At 43.9% G+C, this 16,445-nt stretch overlaps 1 protein-coding gene across 1 annotated transcript; it reads left to right on the top strand.

The window, feature by feature from the left end:
• The first annotated feature begins 3,670 nt into the window (after positions 1-3,670).
• Positions 3,671-16,231, top strand: LOC134572492 (CAP-Gly domain-containing linker protein 1-like). Its single transcript, XM_063431483.1, has 11 exons — positions 3,671-3,701; positions 6,792-7,969; positions 8,538-8,636; positions 8,872-8,934; positions 9,142-9,246; positions 10,555-10,692; positions 11,088-11,267; positions 11,377-11,589; positions 12,778-12,969; positions 13,185-13,279; positions 14,567-16,231. Exons 2-10 carry the CDS (start codon positions 6,794-6,796, stop codon positions 13,275-13,277), a joined length of 2,259 nt encoding a protein of 752 aa, XP_063287553.1. The 5' UTR covers positions 3,671-3,701; positions 6,792-6,793; the 3' UTR covers positions 13,278-13,279; positions 14,567-16,231.
• Positions 16,232-16,445: the final 214 nt, after the last annotated feature.

Raw genomic sequence — 16,445 nt, 5'->3', positions numbered from 1 at the left:
CGGGCTGTCGTCGAGGTGGATGGCGTGATGGTGCATAGCTTTCCGTTGCCGCCATCTTGTAAGGTAGGCCTTGGGGGTCTCGTGCTGCCTCTTCTCCTCTCTCTTGAGCTTTCCAGGGGGGGGGGGCAGGCCAGGATGACCCCCCCGGCCCACAGGGGGGGGAAACGGGACCGGCAAGCCCCTCAAAAAGCCGGTGTGTGGCAGTTGGGGAGGGAGGCAGGGAGGCGGCCGTCCACCCCGCTCTCCTCCCGAGTAGGCCGCAGCTCCCGAAGCCCTGTGCCCCCTTCAGGGGACCCAAAGCTCCCGATCTCGGGGTCCACCGCCTCTTCCACCACCGTGTGGATATCTTGTGGGCTCATGTCGAGTACCAGGGCTGAGAAGTTGGCTTAACAGGCCAGATTTCTGCGGAGCCTGTCCTGCATGCGACCGGTCAGCATGGCGGTCCGGCCCCGCCCCCCGTATGCTTTCTTTAAATTTCACGTTTGTTTGTTTTTGAATTCTTTGTATTGAACTATTTTATTAAAGTAACAGTAATATATTGTATACAAGTAGGACAAGCGATGTACACATCGATACAGGTTCATAAATCAGAGGTCGAATAAGAAATGAAACCCTTATAGAATCAGGTAAAAATACTGATAAAACAAAGACTAAATGAACGGAGGAAACAGAAGGGGGGAAAAAAGATAAATAAAATCCTCCTATCCACAAAATTCAGATACCCTTTACCCTAAGGCCGGGTGGATCAGCAAGTTACACCAAATCTTCCCGACTAGATGAGAGGGATATTGGGGAATCGTGGAATTGTACAGAAACTGAATCCTTGTTTAAAGCAAAAGAAAAAGACTAAAGTGAAATGGTTATTCCACTAGAGATGGAAAAATTGGACAACCATTCCACCAGAAGACATCTCTAAAATATTAGAATAATTGTACGGTATAACCTTTATTAAGCCGCTTACGGACAAAACAAAACAAAGTGTAATAACAGTGACACACTCGTGAAAATACAAGTGAATTTAAAAACTGGGTAGATGCAATGTGGATATCCTCCAGAGGTAGTGGGAATAACCACGGTATCTGAAATGAAGTTAAGGTACAAAGTACAGTATGTAGTACAGTATAAACTAGATCAGATCTCGCATAAGCCACATTCCTCTAGACAGAAGTACCCACAGTCTGCAGGACTTTGTAGGTAGCTCGGCTATAGAGGTGGGACTGCACCTGTTCTATAGACTCAAGTGTATTTTTGTAAGGTATATCAATTATAGTAAATACATAATATACATGATATCTATGTGCAATAAGTCTATCATGCAGTATTTATCCAACTTATGCACATAGAAAAGGAGTCTAGAGTGAACTGAAGGAGAGTGTATATCAATAATATCACTCTGTGCTTAAAACGAGTGGTAGTACATAGGGAGCTGTTTAGTCAATGGAGAACGTAATAACAGCACCTATGTATATATACATATACACAATATAGGCTAGTGAATAATATTCGTTTCTGATATCCAGAAGTCTCCTTATAATTGTTTATAGTATCTTGGAGATAAATTTGATAGTAGACAAATAGCGATATCTGATCTCTAGTGGAACAACCATTTCACTTTAGTCTTTTTCTTTTGCTTTAAATATTGTATGGGGTTCATGCCCTTCTGAAATCTCTGTAACCCTTCAGGAACCCTTTAGGAATTTTGATGTGGACTCTGTCCACTTCTAATATTTCCTCTCTTGTCTCTGAATCCTTGTTTAATTACTTATGAAATTAGTTTTTTCTCTTCGTTCGTAGATGGCACAGTTAGGTTTCCAGTATCCGGTGAACAGGTTTAGCACCGCGAATTAAACTTGTGATTTATTTTGTTTGCATTCCCAAGTCCTTCTATTGACCTGGACAGCAGAGATGTCCATAGATCCAATATTAGTGGCTTATTAACCGCCATAGACGGTCATGTAGCCAACCATCTCTAGCAGGGAGTAAGCCACCATTAATGAAAGAAATTGTGGCCGATCACATTGTCTCTGGCACCCCTGTGAAGCACTAACCTTCATTGCATAGAGTCTGCAGGCTGTGAGCTGTCAATGTAACAGGGCCCTATAACCTTGCTCTTTAAGTGTAACAGATTGAGGCGTTCCATTTTCTGAACCAATATTTTCCTACCAGTGAGTCATATATGGGAAGGAGCCTAAAGACAAAGTAAGTTATGGTGTGTTTATCCCCCTAAAGGCCTCACCGTCCTGAACAGTAAGCTACATCATATTACTGTCACTATATGTTTGGAAACCTGAGCTAGATGGAAAGGTCATGTAGATACAGATCCAAAATAGAATAGATATCTAGAACAAAATAGACTTTGGGTTTATAGCTTACAAAATGCATTTCAATTCACTCTGTTTTTTTATGGCAAATCACTTTTCCTGTTATTTATTAAACGCCAGCATATTGGCCTGAGTTGCACTGTGAACACATAAGTAAAATCATATTGACAAGCAAACTAGTCTGAGTAGTAGTGAGAGGACGATGGCCCTGCTCCAAGGAGCTTGCAATCTAGAAGGCGCAGGGGTAGCAAGCCTGTATCCAGAATGGTGGAGAGCTTTTATCTATAATATAACTGTATATAAAGTGAAAGATGACTAGACCTGAAATAAAATGTGAACAGTGGGAAACCAGCTATAATGAGGCCCCCTATTGGTGGATAGGGGAGTCTACTTGGCCCCAAACACTATTTAAAGACCTTACCCCACTGGGTGAGGGGGAGGGGGAGAAACCTCTGCAATAGACACCTGCTCCCCCAAATGTGTTCATCTATCCTAGTGGATAGGGTTAAATATATGGTTATATATAATATATGTAACATTTTTTTTTTTAATTTTGTTTATAATTCATTAGTCCAAATCAGATACAAGGCTGGTGTCATAGTAGTTTGGCTATTTGTACTTAGTGAATATATATTCAAACTGCAAATATTCTCATTAAAAAATATTAAATAAAGGAAATGGCTGGCCTGTAACCCTGGAGTTCCACACAGACCATATCCTGGCTTAAAGGGAATCTCCAGTGCCAGGAAAACAATCCGTTTTCCTGGCACTGGAGGTTCCCTCTCCCTCCCCTTCAGTCACTTACCTGAGGCAGCGACATGTCCCACGTCGCTGCCTGCTCCTCCCCCGCCGCTCCACCTTTTTCTTCGAGACTGATCCCGCCCACTGGCCGAGGAGACCTAATGCGCATGCGCGGCAATGCCGCACATGCGCATTGGCGCACCCCATAGGAAAGCATTGTAAATTAATTTCAATGCTTCCCTATGGGGAACAGAGCGACGCTGGAGGTCCTCACACAGCGTGAGGACGTCCAGCGATGCTCTAGCACATAATCTGTGCTATGATGCAGGAAGTGACCTCTAGCGGCTGTCTAATAGACAGCCACTAGGGGAGGACTTAACCCTGCAAGGTAATTATTGCAGTTCATAAAAAACTGCAATAATTACACTTGCAGGGTTAAGGGTAGTGGGAGTTGGCACCCAGACCACTCCAATGGGGAGAAGTGGTCTGGGTGCCTGGAGTGTCCCTTTAATGAAAGTCTGGCCATGGCTACACAGGGGGAAGGAAAGAGTTAATGCTGGGTTTTTAGGGGGTGTGGGTCTCACACCTGTCTGAGTAGGCGGAGCATTCCTTGGGACGGTTCAAACCATTCTCACGTGGGTGAGAGGTGTAAGGATTATACCAAGTCAGCACAGCCTGTGACACAGTCATTACAGCTGGATTAACCCCTTCCCTGCCAGGGAGATCTGACAGTGCCAATCACATAAATCAGTCTGCCTGCGGCTGCAGCACTGCACAAGTAATCCCTATCAGACCCTAAACTGACACAGTAACAATTCTCACAACTGCACTGTAACAATGTATCACTGCATTAACCCTTTCATACCCAGGCATGTTTCATCACTTTCACCCCCTTTGGTTACTGCAAATGTTATATCATCAGCATTCAAAGGGTTAACTGACAGGGTCCTAAACCAGGCTGTGTCCCACCAGCTCCTTCAGGGGTCCTACAACCTGATGATTCTTTGCTAACTAGTTCCAGTCCAGGCAGTCTCTGCAGAAGGGTGTGGAAGGGAGGGAGGGGGTTAATCCAGCCCAGGTATGTTTGCTGTACACACCTCACTCCTCCCTCTCTGAATAGCAGGAGCTGAGAGCTTCCTGGACAGAGGTGAGCTGGCAGGATCTTCTCCCCTCTCTGGGGTGTTTATATAATCCACCTGGGTTTCTGGGGGCAATGATTAGGTGGGGTGGGGGTTAGAGAGTGCAGAGACCTGGGTATTCCCAGAGTGGCAGTAAGTAGCCCAGGGGACAGTGTTAGATGCAGCACAGGAAGGAATCCCTGGGGAAGTGACAGAGGGAGGGAATAGAGGAGGATTAAGGATTGTGACAGCCACATGTTTAAATGGACGTTGGCAGAGGGGGCACACGGAGGGTGGTAAACTGACAGGCAGGGGGACAGACAGACACAGTCCCAGAACTGACATAACAAACACGGGCACCAAAACAGCAGGACACAAAGTTATTGTAAAATCCAGAGAAGTGGCCCAGGTCAGGGGTACAAGGTTCAGGATCCAAATTCTAAATCTGAAACCTGGGAGAGGGAATGGTTCAGGATATATGACCGCTTTAACTCCAGAAACATTAGCATTTATCCACTGCCATGTTTGTGAACCAGGGTCCTCCTTCAAAATACAGTGTACATACAGAACCAGGTACTTCACAGAACTGGGATACTTTGTAAAACCAGGGATTAGAATCCCTTGTAAATACAGGACCCTGGACTAGAATCCCTTGTAAATACAGGACCCTGGACTAGAATACATTCTAGATACAGAACCCCGGACTAGAATACATTCTAGATACAGAACCCCGGACTAGAATACATTCTAGATACAGAACCCCGGACTAGAATACATTCTAGATACAGAACCCCGGACTAGAATACATTCTAGATACAGAACCCCGGACTAGAATACATTCTAGATACAGAACCCCGGACTAGAATACATTCTAGATACAGAACCCCGGACTAGAATACATTCTAGATACAGAACCCCGGACTAGAATACATTCTAGATACAGAACCCCGGACTAGAATACATTCTAGATACAGAACCCCGGACTAGAATACATTCTAGATACAGAACCCCGGACTAGAATACATTCTAGATACAGAACCCCGGACTAGAATACATTCTAGATACAGAACCCCGGACTAGAATACATTCTAGATACAGAACCCCGGACTAGAATACATTCTAGATACAGAACCCCGGACTAGAATACATTCTAGATACAGAACCCCAGACTAGAATACATTCTAGATACAGAACCCCGGACTAGAATACATTCTAGATACAGAACCCCGGACTAGAATACATTCTAGATACAGAACCCCGGACTAGAATACATTCTAGATACAGAACCCTGGACTAGAATACATTCTAGATACAGAACCCCGGATTAGAATACATTCTAGATACAGAACCCCGGACTAGAATACATTCTAGATACAGAACCCCGGACTAGAATACATTCTAGATACAGAACCCCGGACTAGAATACATTCTAGATACAGAACCCCGGACTAGAATACATTCTAGATACAGAACCCAGGACTAGAATACTTTATAGATACAGAACCCCGGACTAGAAGACTTTATAGATACAGAACCCCGGACTAGAAGACTTTATAGATACAGAACCCCGGACTAGAAGACTTTATAGATACAGAACCCCGGACTAGAAGACTTTATAGATACAGAACCCCGGACTAGAAGACTTTATAGATACAGAACCCCGGACTAGAAGACTTTATAGATACAGAACCCCGGACTAGAAGACTTTATAGATACAGAACCCCGGACTAGAATACATTATAGATACAGAACCCCGGACTAGAATACATTATAGATACAGAACCCCGGACTAGAATACATTATAGATACAGAACCCCGGACTAGAATACATTATAGATACAGAACCCCGGACTAGAATACATTATAGATACAGAACCCTGGACTAGAATACATTATAGATACAGAACCCTGGACTAGAATACATTATCGATACAGAACCCCGGACTAGAAGACTTTATAGATACAGAACCCTGGACTAGAATACATTCTAGATACAGAACCCTGGACTAGAATACATTCTAGATACAGAACCCTGGACTAGAATACTTTATAGATACAGAACCCCGGACTAGAATACTTTATAGATACAGAACCCCGGACTAGAAGACTTTATAGATACAGAACCGTGGAAAAGTCTGTAAAACAAGAGACCAGAATACTCTGTGCATACAGAACCAGGCACTAGAATGCTTTGTAAATAATCAGGGACTGAAATTATTTGCAAAAACAGAACCATGGGGCAAGAATACATTGTAGATACAATGCAATTTCAGAATTAGTGGGGCTTCAACGTATCTTTCTATAGTCCCTATATTTTTCATAATATCGTCCTCTAGTTGCATTCCTCCCCCCACCCCCTTTTTTTCTAGTGTTTTGTCCTTTCACACTTTAAAAAAAATAAAATAATTTTCTATTTTTAGCTGTTCAGCACATCAAGTATTTTGATAACCATACTCCTACAATTCTTAAAGACTGTTTTTTTTTTTGATGGTTTAATTGATGATCTGTTCACAGGACATCGCTCACTGCAAACACAGCTCTTCGTGTTTGTTTTAATTATTTTTTGTAATATTTATTTTCTTTCTCGCTCCTTTCTCTGTGTCCATGACAGCCATGTCTGATCTCTGCCGTCTCTGCTCCTCTCCTCTCCGTGGTTCACGCCGCAAGTGGCTGTTTGGTGGCTCTGGCTCCGACTCCCTCCCTGTGCTGTTTTCTCGTGTTTTGGGTTCTCCTGTTACACGTACCCAGTCAGGATCCTCCCACAGACACAGCAGAGGCAGAGACAAACCAGAAGATTGTGAATTTATCTGCGGCAAGTGCTGTCATTCGCTCAATGTGTATCATCGATATGATCAGGTAATGTCTCGAATGCGCCATCTTTATGAGCAACGCTCTGCCCGCCTTCTCAATGAACGAGAAAAGCTCTCCTATACCCTTCGCAGAATCCATGCCAAGGCTTGGAACCTCCCTCTTCCTGATTATCAAGAGTACATTAATGAGTGCAAGACCCCTACCTATGGTTCGTATTGTGATCTTCGCTCTTTAGGACGGCATGGATCCCGACACGGTTCAATTTCTCCCGGGTACCAAAATTTATGCCCTGATTCTCCATTCCCTGATCAGGAGAGCTCTTTCAATGGCTCATTTCGATCTCTTTCTGGGTCTCAGTCAAAGTCCTACCAACAACTGCTGGACAAGGACCGCTTATCGTGGGAGCATGAGAGTTGGTGGGAAGATAGGGGAGATACTTGCTTTCGATGCATCAAGGGAGACAAGTGTCACTCCTGCTCATCATGGAGGGTTCCAGATGCAAATTACGAGACGGTATGCACTGTGCCTCGGCGTAAGAAGCATAGCAGGGGAGAAGAAGGACGATGTTGCAGCGCCGGTCTACTACGTAGCAAATCACTGGGCAGCGTTGGTGGTGGTAGCAGCAGAGGTTCCCTTTTGTCATTCTCCACGTCCTCGCTAGAGGCTCTGTCTATAACAGGAGAGGAAGAAGCTGGAGTGTTTTCAGAGCCTCATTCACCCGTGACATCACCACCTCCCTCTTCTCTATCTACTAAGCCTATGGTGGTGGAGGAGGCATTAAAGAGCCTGAAGGAGATAAAGTATAGCGCCGTGATGAGTCCACGCCACAGCAGGATACCTGTGAAGAGAAGGGGACCATTAGGATCAGGATCAGGAGCAGAAGACGGAAGAAGAAAGATGGAAGAAGAGAGTAGAATAGAAGTACCGTTGGTTGAAATAACAGAAGATTATGACACGTTCATGGGAATTGGATCCGAGGTAGGTTGGCTCAAATTCTTTAATTCCTGTATGTGCTAGTTCCTACTGACTTTAATACTGGCCTATGATTAGATTTATATTGACAATAAACTGAGATTAACTGATTTAGAATGTTGGAATTGCGGAAATGTAATGTTTTTCATCTTTGCCATTTTGGCTTGAAGCTTAGAATTCCTTTCTCAGTTGACCTTGGCTCCCATGACTCTCTAATATAGCCGTTATCCATAGAGGTAGTCCTGTGTTTTGCAGATCTTCCACTTTCTCCTTACTATTGATCATATTTTGTTATTGGTTTATTCTCACTGTCCCCCTTCTTTATTTTTCGTGTCCTTTCCTCTAATCTCCCTCCTTTTTTTTTCTCTCTCTCTTCCATTCATTATTGATCTGTCTTTTCTCCGCCTTTTTTATAGACCTCTTTGATTTTCTATTTCATTAAAAAAACTACACACTCTGGTCTTTCCCCTTTTTTTTCTACCTCTCCTCTCGGACACTCCTCACTTGTCCAATCTCTATCCTTCTTCCCCAAACTCACCACATTCTCCTGTCTGTCCATCATATCACACTGTAGATCTGCCAGACGCATGTCAGTCGGATTCAGGAAACACTGAAGTGGTTACAGACCCAGCCACAGGCTGCCCATCCCAATGAGGACACAAAGGGGCAAAAGGTAACCGCTGGAATAACTCCCCTCTATGTACTGCCCTTTAACCCTTTGAGGTTTATGGAGAAGCTGTCAGACTTTTCTTAAAGGAGTCTTTTGATAAACTATAGGCTGTATGGCCATCATGAATGTGTGTTAGAGGGTTGGAAAAGATCTGTTCAACAGAGGGCAATAGATTTGGCTATCCCCTAATATGTTATTTTATTATTTGATGGAGATCACTGTAGTTTCTGTCTCCTAGGACCAGCAGGATCTAGTTCGGGAACTGATAAAGAGCTTGCAATTCAAGGAAGAGGTCCTCGAGGTAGGTACAGGAGTGATGTCAATAGACTGAGATCGCTCAGCTGATCGAGTTCCAGGTCCAATATCCTGTATTTTGATTCAAATATAGTGAATACCAGTAATTTGGATAATATTATAATCTCAGGATTTACTTGGAGTTCTAACGAGTTACATTTATTATTATTTTGTTATATGCAATATATATTTCTCACTGGAATCTCACCTTCAGGACTGCCTGACCTTGCTGTTGACACTGCCGGTGGCCTCGGACGCCCCTGGTGACACTGTGATGACCTTCATTGAGAAGTTAAATGAGAGAGAACAGGCATTAAAGGTAACAGCCCTAAGATTATCTCTTCCCCGTATGAATACATTTAGACATTCATACCGTTATAATATCTAACATTGCTTTGCCAAGCTACGTTAGAGATATAATTATGCAAAATGTCACATTTTTAAAATGTACATATTTCTTTAATGCTGTATATTTCAAAAACTGTTTGACAAAAGCAACCAAAGACTCTTTCCACCATAACCACAATAAGCTGCAAGGGTTATGATGCCCCTTTTAAGTTCATGCTGTATTTTTTATAAAAAAAAAAAAAAAATAACTGAAACTTGACATATTTATTCTTATTTTGTGCTCTTGTTATGAAGAATTAGATTTTTTACTTTTATTTACTGAAGAGGCTGTATCAAGCAGGAGAAGGCCATCGGTTTGTATCACTCTGGATGTTCATGGTAACTGACCAGTAGTTGCAGCCAAGCTGAATTTTGATTGGCTGAAAACTCCAGGAAGTGAATCAAACTCAGTTGGGTGTTCATGAATTACGTAGGTCAGTTAACTCCCTAATTTTCCCCACCCGTAGGGTACACCAAAAATGGTGAGCTTCTTGTAGAAATTAAATCATAACAGGACAAATATCTAACTTGTGAAAATAAATATCTGAATTTGTCACTGAGCTATTCATTCAGATTAAACATTTATATAAAAGGGACACTATAGTCACCTGAACAACTTTAGCTTAATGAAGCAGTTTTGGTGTATAGAACATGCCCCTGCAGCTTCACTGCTCAATCCTCTGCCATTTAGAAGTTAAATCACTTTTGTTTCTGTTTATGCACACCTAGCTACACCTCCCCTGGCTGTGACACACACAGCTTGAATGAAAAAAGTTTCATATTCAATCAGATCGAACTGCATAGTTTGTTTACTTTAGATGTTTATGTACATTGACGATCTGTAAATTGAACTTTAATTACACACAGGAGGAGGGTCATGTAGGCTCCAGCAGGCTAGTAATTTAGATAAGGAGATATGAAATCGTAAATGAAACATTCTGTGCTAAAAAGGAAGTTTAAAAATTTGATTTTTCTTAACAGGAAGTATGTAGAGAAGCCGTGTAAGTCACATCTAGGGGAGGGGTGGCTAGGACTGCATAAACGAAGTGATTGAACTCTTGAATGGCAGAGAAGTGAGCAGTGAGACTGCATGGGCATGGTATATACACTAAAACTACTTCAGTAAGTTAAGGTTGTTTTGGTGACTACAGTGTCCCTTTAAGCTAAAGTTGTTCTGAGATTTGTAGTGTCCATTTCAGGCATCACTGATCTTTAACCCACACGTGTCTGTTATGAGCAGAAGGAATGGAGTGATTTGGCTGAGAACAAGCAGAATAGAGACGCTGAAACCAAGCGGCTGCGGCTGGAACTGGCCCAAAGGCAAGAGGACCTGGAACGACTGGCCCGGGTCCTGCGTGAGAACCAAGATACAATCACAGTGAGTGGGTTCTATGGTCAGAGGATGGATAGGAAGTAGGAATGTGAACGTTTTAAAGGTGCACGGAAGAAACTACTATTTAAAAAAAGAACAGGATTAGTAGTGGAATAGCAGAGTAGGGCCGGATAAAAGGATGGAGTATTAGAGCTGGGTTTTACAGGAATCGCCAGGTAGTGTGGGTGCAGTGTTAGAGCTGGTATTGGTATGGGAATAGCAGTGTATGGCTGCAGGATAGTTGCAGGAATAGCAGAGTATAGCTGTGACAGGGTGGATGTAGTGTTGGAACTTGTGTTAGTGCAGGATTTGTGGCTGGTAGGATGCATGTGCTTGGTGAAGGACACGGTTGTGTAAGAATAACTGAAGAAGTTTCAGTGAATTGTCTACTCACCCCCCAGGCTCTGCGTGATCACCTGGGAGAGAAGGAGTTCACTATCCAGCAATTGGAGGTGGCATTAGATTCTGCTGTGCGGTCAGCTGCCTCTCAGGATGCCCTACGCCTCTCTGCACTGCGGGAAAAAGACGCTCTGATCTCCTCAATGCAGGGAGTGCTGAGCAGCAGTAATCAGGATGTGGAGGTAAGTACCTGATGTAGTACTGACTGTAATGAGGAATGAACAGAAAGCTTTTAACCTTCTTTATCTTGTTCTCGATGTTCCTATACGGACTATCCTTCTCTATTCCCAGGCCCTGGCAGATTCTCTCCTCTCCCAGGGCTTGGATGACCTAGGTGGGTCCATCCCTGGCACCTCATCCTCTAGCCCGCTCATCACCCAGCTGCAGGAGAAGGGACGGCTCTTGTCCCAGTCCCAGACCGACAATCAGAAGCAGAGTGTGCAACATCAGAAGGACATCCAGGATCTTCTCAATGCTCTGAATGAAAGCCAGACTCTCCTCCAGGTTAGTCTCACTCACAGAATGAAACCTACCTCCAGGTTAGTCTCACTCACAGAATGAAACCTACCTCCAGGTTAGTCTCACTCACAGAATGAAACCTCCCTCCAGGTTAGTCTCACTCACAGAATGAAACCTCCCTCCAGGTTAGTCTCACTCACAGAATGAAACCTCCCTCCAGGTTAGTCTCACTCACAGAATGGAACCTACCTCCAGGTTAGTCTCACTCACAGAATGAAACCTCCCTCCAGGTTAGTCTCACTCACAGAATGAAACCTCCCTCCAGGTTAGTCTCACTCACAGAATGAAACCTTCCTCCAGGTTAGTCTCACTCACAGAATGAAACCTTCCTCCAGGTTAGTCTCACTCACAGAATGAAACCTCCCTCCAGGTTAGTCTCACTCACAGAATGAAACCTCCCTCCAGGTTAGTCTCACTCACAGAATGAAACCTTCCTCCAGGTTAGTCTCACTCACAGAATGAAACCTCCCTCCAGGTTAGTCTCACTCACAGAATGACTGTCAGACCTCCCTCCTGTTATGACCAGTATACAGTATAGCTGAGGTAAGGGTTACTGCAGAACCCAGAGAAAATCAAAATACAAACTTTTCCTATTGTGCTGCTGACACCTCCCTCTGCAGCTCCGAGCAGAAAATAGAAAAAATTAGGGCAGCGCTAACAATTGGAAATGTGCTACAAAAAGATTTATTTACAAGGATGTAAAGTATAAAGATTTTGGGTTCTCCTCCAAGGACATGCATTGATAAAGGGGATAACCCGAAACGGTTCTACTTTACGTCCTTGTAAATAAATCTATTTGTAGCACATTTGCAATTGTTAGCGCTGCCCTCATTTTTTCTATTTTTGTAAACCTTCCTCCAGGTTAGTCTCACTCAAATGAAAGTCTCTCCTTATTTATTTATTTTTGTGTGCGCCTGTTGTAACTGTTTGATGTGTTCTGCATTTTGCAATGTTTTTGGTGCTTTATAAACAGATACCAATATTTTTTCTTGTCTGGGTTACTGGCTGGGAATGTGTAATACCTTATGTAGATGTAAATGTGCAGATTTCCCATAATGCACTTGGCTGGAGCATCATATTTTTAGTGGTCAGTTTTTCCCATATTCTAGCCATTTCTTTGTGAATTCTATGAAAATTTGGAAGGCGTTCACTGTGTGATTTAACATATTCCAGGAGCAGCTGCGATACTGTAAGGGGCGGCTTCAGGCCGGGGAGCTGGAACAGAAGAGGCTGCGTGAGGCTCTGCGCGGGCAGGAGGCAGAGCTCAGGGCGGAGAAGCAGAGACACGCTGCCGACATGTATCAAGCTCACACAGAGCTGGTCCAGCTCCAGGGAGCCACCCAAGAGCGAGATAAGACCACTCAGGTGATACAAGCACTCACAGAGCATTTCTCCCTGTTAACCCCTACCATGCCAGGCGTGTCAGTACACTCTAATCTTCCATTAACCATTAATAAACCAGAGCTCTCACAGATTATCTGTCCAGGAGAAACAGCTCTGTTAATCCTCCTTCCAAGATATGTCACAATGTTCACACATTCCATGACAGGCTCATTCATTTTTCCTTTTCCCACAATTAGAAGCTGCTACAGGAAGCTCAGGGCAGAGACCAGATCATCAAAAGACTGCAGGAGAGACTGAGCCAAGGCGGGGGCATGAGGGACACTCTGTGAGGGTAAGGCTGGTTTAAAATTGGCATTGCTTTGAGCGTAATATGGGAAGCTGATATTGCCTGGGCGCATGTGATAATGCAGTCTGACATTGCCTGGGGGATGGTATGACAGGAAGCTGGCATTGCCTGGGGGATGTGGAATGAAAGGAGGCTGGCATTGCCTGGGGGATGTGGAATGAAAGGAGGCTGGCATTGCCTGGTCGGATGTGTAATGAAAGGAGGCTGGCATTGCCTGGGGGGTGTGGTATGAAAGGAGGCTGGCATTGCCTGGGGGTGTGGTATGAAAGGAAGCTGGCATTGCCTGGTCGGATGTGGAATGAAAGGAGGCTGGCTGGGGGGGGGTGGTATGAAAGGAGGCTGGCTGGGGGGGGTGGTATGAAAGGAGGCTGGCTGGGGGGGTGGTGGTATGAAAGGAGGCTGGGGGTGTGGTATGAAAGGAGGTTGGCATTGCCTGGTCGGGGGTGGTATGAAAGGAGGCTGGCTGAGAGTGTGGTATGAAAGGAGGCTGGCATTGCCTGGGGGATGGTATGAAAGGAGGTTGGCATTGCCTGGTCGGATGTGGAATGAAAGGAGGCTGGCATTGCCTGGGGGGTGGTATGCTGGGGGGGTGGTATGAAAGGAGGCTGGCATTGCCTGGGGGGTGGTATGAAAGGAAGCTGGCATTGCCTGGTCGGATGTGGAATGGAAGGAGGCTGGCTGGGGGGGGGGGGGTGGTATGAAAGGAGGTTGGCATTGCCTGGTCGGGGGGGTGGTATGAAAGGAGGCTGGCTGAGAGTGTGGTATGAAAGGAGGTTGGCATTGCCTGGGGGATGGTATGAAAGGAGGTTGGCATTGCCTGGTCGGATGTGGAATGAAAGGAGGCTGGCATTGCCTGGGGGGTGTGGTATGAAAGGAGGCTGGCATTGCCTGGGGGGTGGTATGAAAGGAGTCTGGCATTGCCTGGGGGGTGGTATGAAAGGAGTCTGGCATTGCCTGGGGGGTGGTATGAAAGGAGGCTGGCATTGCCTGGGGGGGTGGTATGAAAGGAGGCTGGCATTGCCTGGTCGGATGTGGAATGAAAGGAGGCTGGCATATTAATGAGAATAAGACGTTGTCTGTATATTAGGTGTGATTCAAGGCTTGCCTTTCTGGTGATGTAGTATAATTGGAGGAGTTGTCTGTGTATCTGGTATAACTAGAATGGAATGTTTGAATAAGTACGACAAAGAATAAAATAAGGGTTGGTGTTATCTGGGTATGTAAAGGGGACTTTGAATAACCACTTCCCTTCATTTGTTCTTTCTCTTACAGATTTCCATTGTCACGCAATCTTCTCTCTGATTCCTATTCCACTGGGATCAAATAAAACAAGTTTACATATTCATGGGGCTTTGATAATATTCCCCCCCTCCCCCCCATGATACCGATCTGGATCTCTGGGATCAATGTGCGTTTTAGTGTCAAATGGCCATCTATGCAAGTATCTTATTACCATAACATACAATATTTTATACACAATCTGGAACACTGTTTCATGTTTACGGTATGTGTCATTGTATAGTGGGCTGTAAGTGGATACAACGTCTAAGGAATCCGTATAGAATTTTATTTTTATATGAGAATATTCATACCCTTGTATACGATAAAAATCACATCCATTTTCTTGCAAGTCTCTCAGGTTCCCTACATATTCCATCCTGCAAAGTGCATTTTCTATATTCCCCACTTAAATTAGAACCAGCCATTGGGTAACAGATCTTTAACTTTAGTGTCAGCACAGCCAGCTTAGGGTTACATCTTTCATGCAAATGTTTGTATTTTAAGACGTTTTAATAGCTTTTACCGTGTGTGTTCTGTTATTCTACTGAATGCAGGTATGCGACAGGGTTATGGGACCAATACAATGACTTTTATGTATATCAAATCAATGCTCTAAAAACCATGCTTCCCAATGCATTGCTAGACACACAGTCCAGGATTTTCCAAATCCATTTTAACAGCGCTAGAGATCTGTTGTACAAATTAGACATCCAACTTCAGAGAGATGTGTCTGTGCAGGCTCTCCCATTGAAATAAACAGCGTGTCTTAGTAGTGTTTGTATATATTGGGTGTTCCACACAGCGATCCAAACACACATGCTTATAGCATTTCCATGAAGATGTAGATTGGTGATTTCTAGTCTTGGCACTGCAGCTATGAGTGAAGTAGCCCTACCTGGCCACTAGCTGGTGGAGCATTTTGGGAGGTATAGATGCTTAAAGAGGAAATGATTTTACATCTATAAAATACAGTTCTTGAGCAAAATTGTAAAAGTGGAGTTTATGGCAGGAACATGTAAACTGCTCCATGTTAAGAGCCTGAATTGAAATGTATCCAGGATTTTAATATAGCCCACGTACACTGCGGTGAATCTAGGACGTGATGTAATCCTCGTTACTAATAATTATGTTACACTCTGACCACTTCATTGAAGTATTTAGATAATGGGGCAATGTTTTATTTGCATTACAACGAGAAAATAGCACTTTCATATCATTTTATTTCTGCTTTTAAATAATCAATCCTGCCTTAATTAATTACTACCTTATAGGGTGAAGGGGCATATGCTGGGAATTTGATAATTTACGTACTGCCCATGGAGATGGGCACAGCCAGGGTACTGCCAAATACCCTCTGCTTGTTACTGCCACACGTGCTCAGTAGTACTGCCAAATACCCTCTGCTTGTTACTGCCACACGTGCTCAGTAGTACTGCCAAATACCCTCTGCTTGTTACTGCCGCACGTGCTCAGCAGTACTGCCAAATACCCTCTGCTTGTTACTGCCGCACGTGCTCAGCAGTACTGCCAAATACCCTCTGCTTGTTACTGCCACACGTGCTCAGCAGTACTGCCACTGTTTATTAGGGTGTAACCTCATGAATTAATGTTTCTGGGATTTAATTAACTATGCCAATAAATATAGGAATTTAATTACTTACATTGTGTCATTGTGTGATCTGTGGATATAGTGTAACCGTCAGTCATTCACTGAACTTGGAATATATGTGGGATTAGTCTAAAATGTGCAATTACCTTCCATTCTTCAAACATCTCAGCTGAGTGAGTGACACTGACCATGAAGAATCACCAGTTAATCATTTCTACATACAAACTAGACAGGGAACATGTACAGACAGTGACTGCGTAT

This window comes from Pelobates fuscus, chromosome 9 (genome assembly GCF_036172605.1).
Source record: "Pelobates fuscus isolate aPelFus1 chromosome 9, aPelFus1.pri, whole genome shotgun sequence".
Taxonomy (NCBI): domain Eukaryota; kingdom Metazoa; phylum Chordata; class Amphibia; order Anura; family Pelobatidae; genus Pelobates; species Pelobates fuscus.
This window is presented reverse-complemented; position numbering and strand designations above follow the sequence as displayed.

Excerpts from the sequence above, each read along its gene's own strand:
- LOC134572492 (XM_063431483.1), top strand. The coding sequence starts at position 6,794 with ATGTCTGATCTCTGCCGTCTCTGCTCCTCTCCTCTCCGTGGTTCACGC. Across the intron at positions 8,637-8,871 it reads AGGACACAAAGGGGCAAAAG|GACCAGCAGGATCTAGTTCG; the intron begins GTAACCGCTGGA and ends TCTGTCTCCTAG. Across the intron at positions 8,935-9,141 it reads TCAAGGAAGAGGTCCTCGAG|GACTGCCTGACCTTGCTGTT; the intron begins GTAGGTACAGGA and ends TCTCACCTTCAG.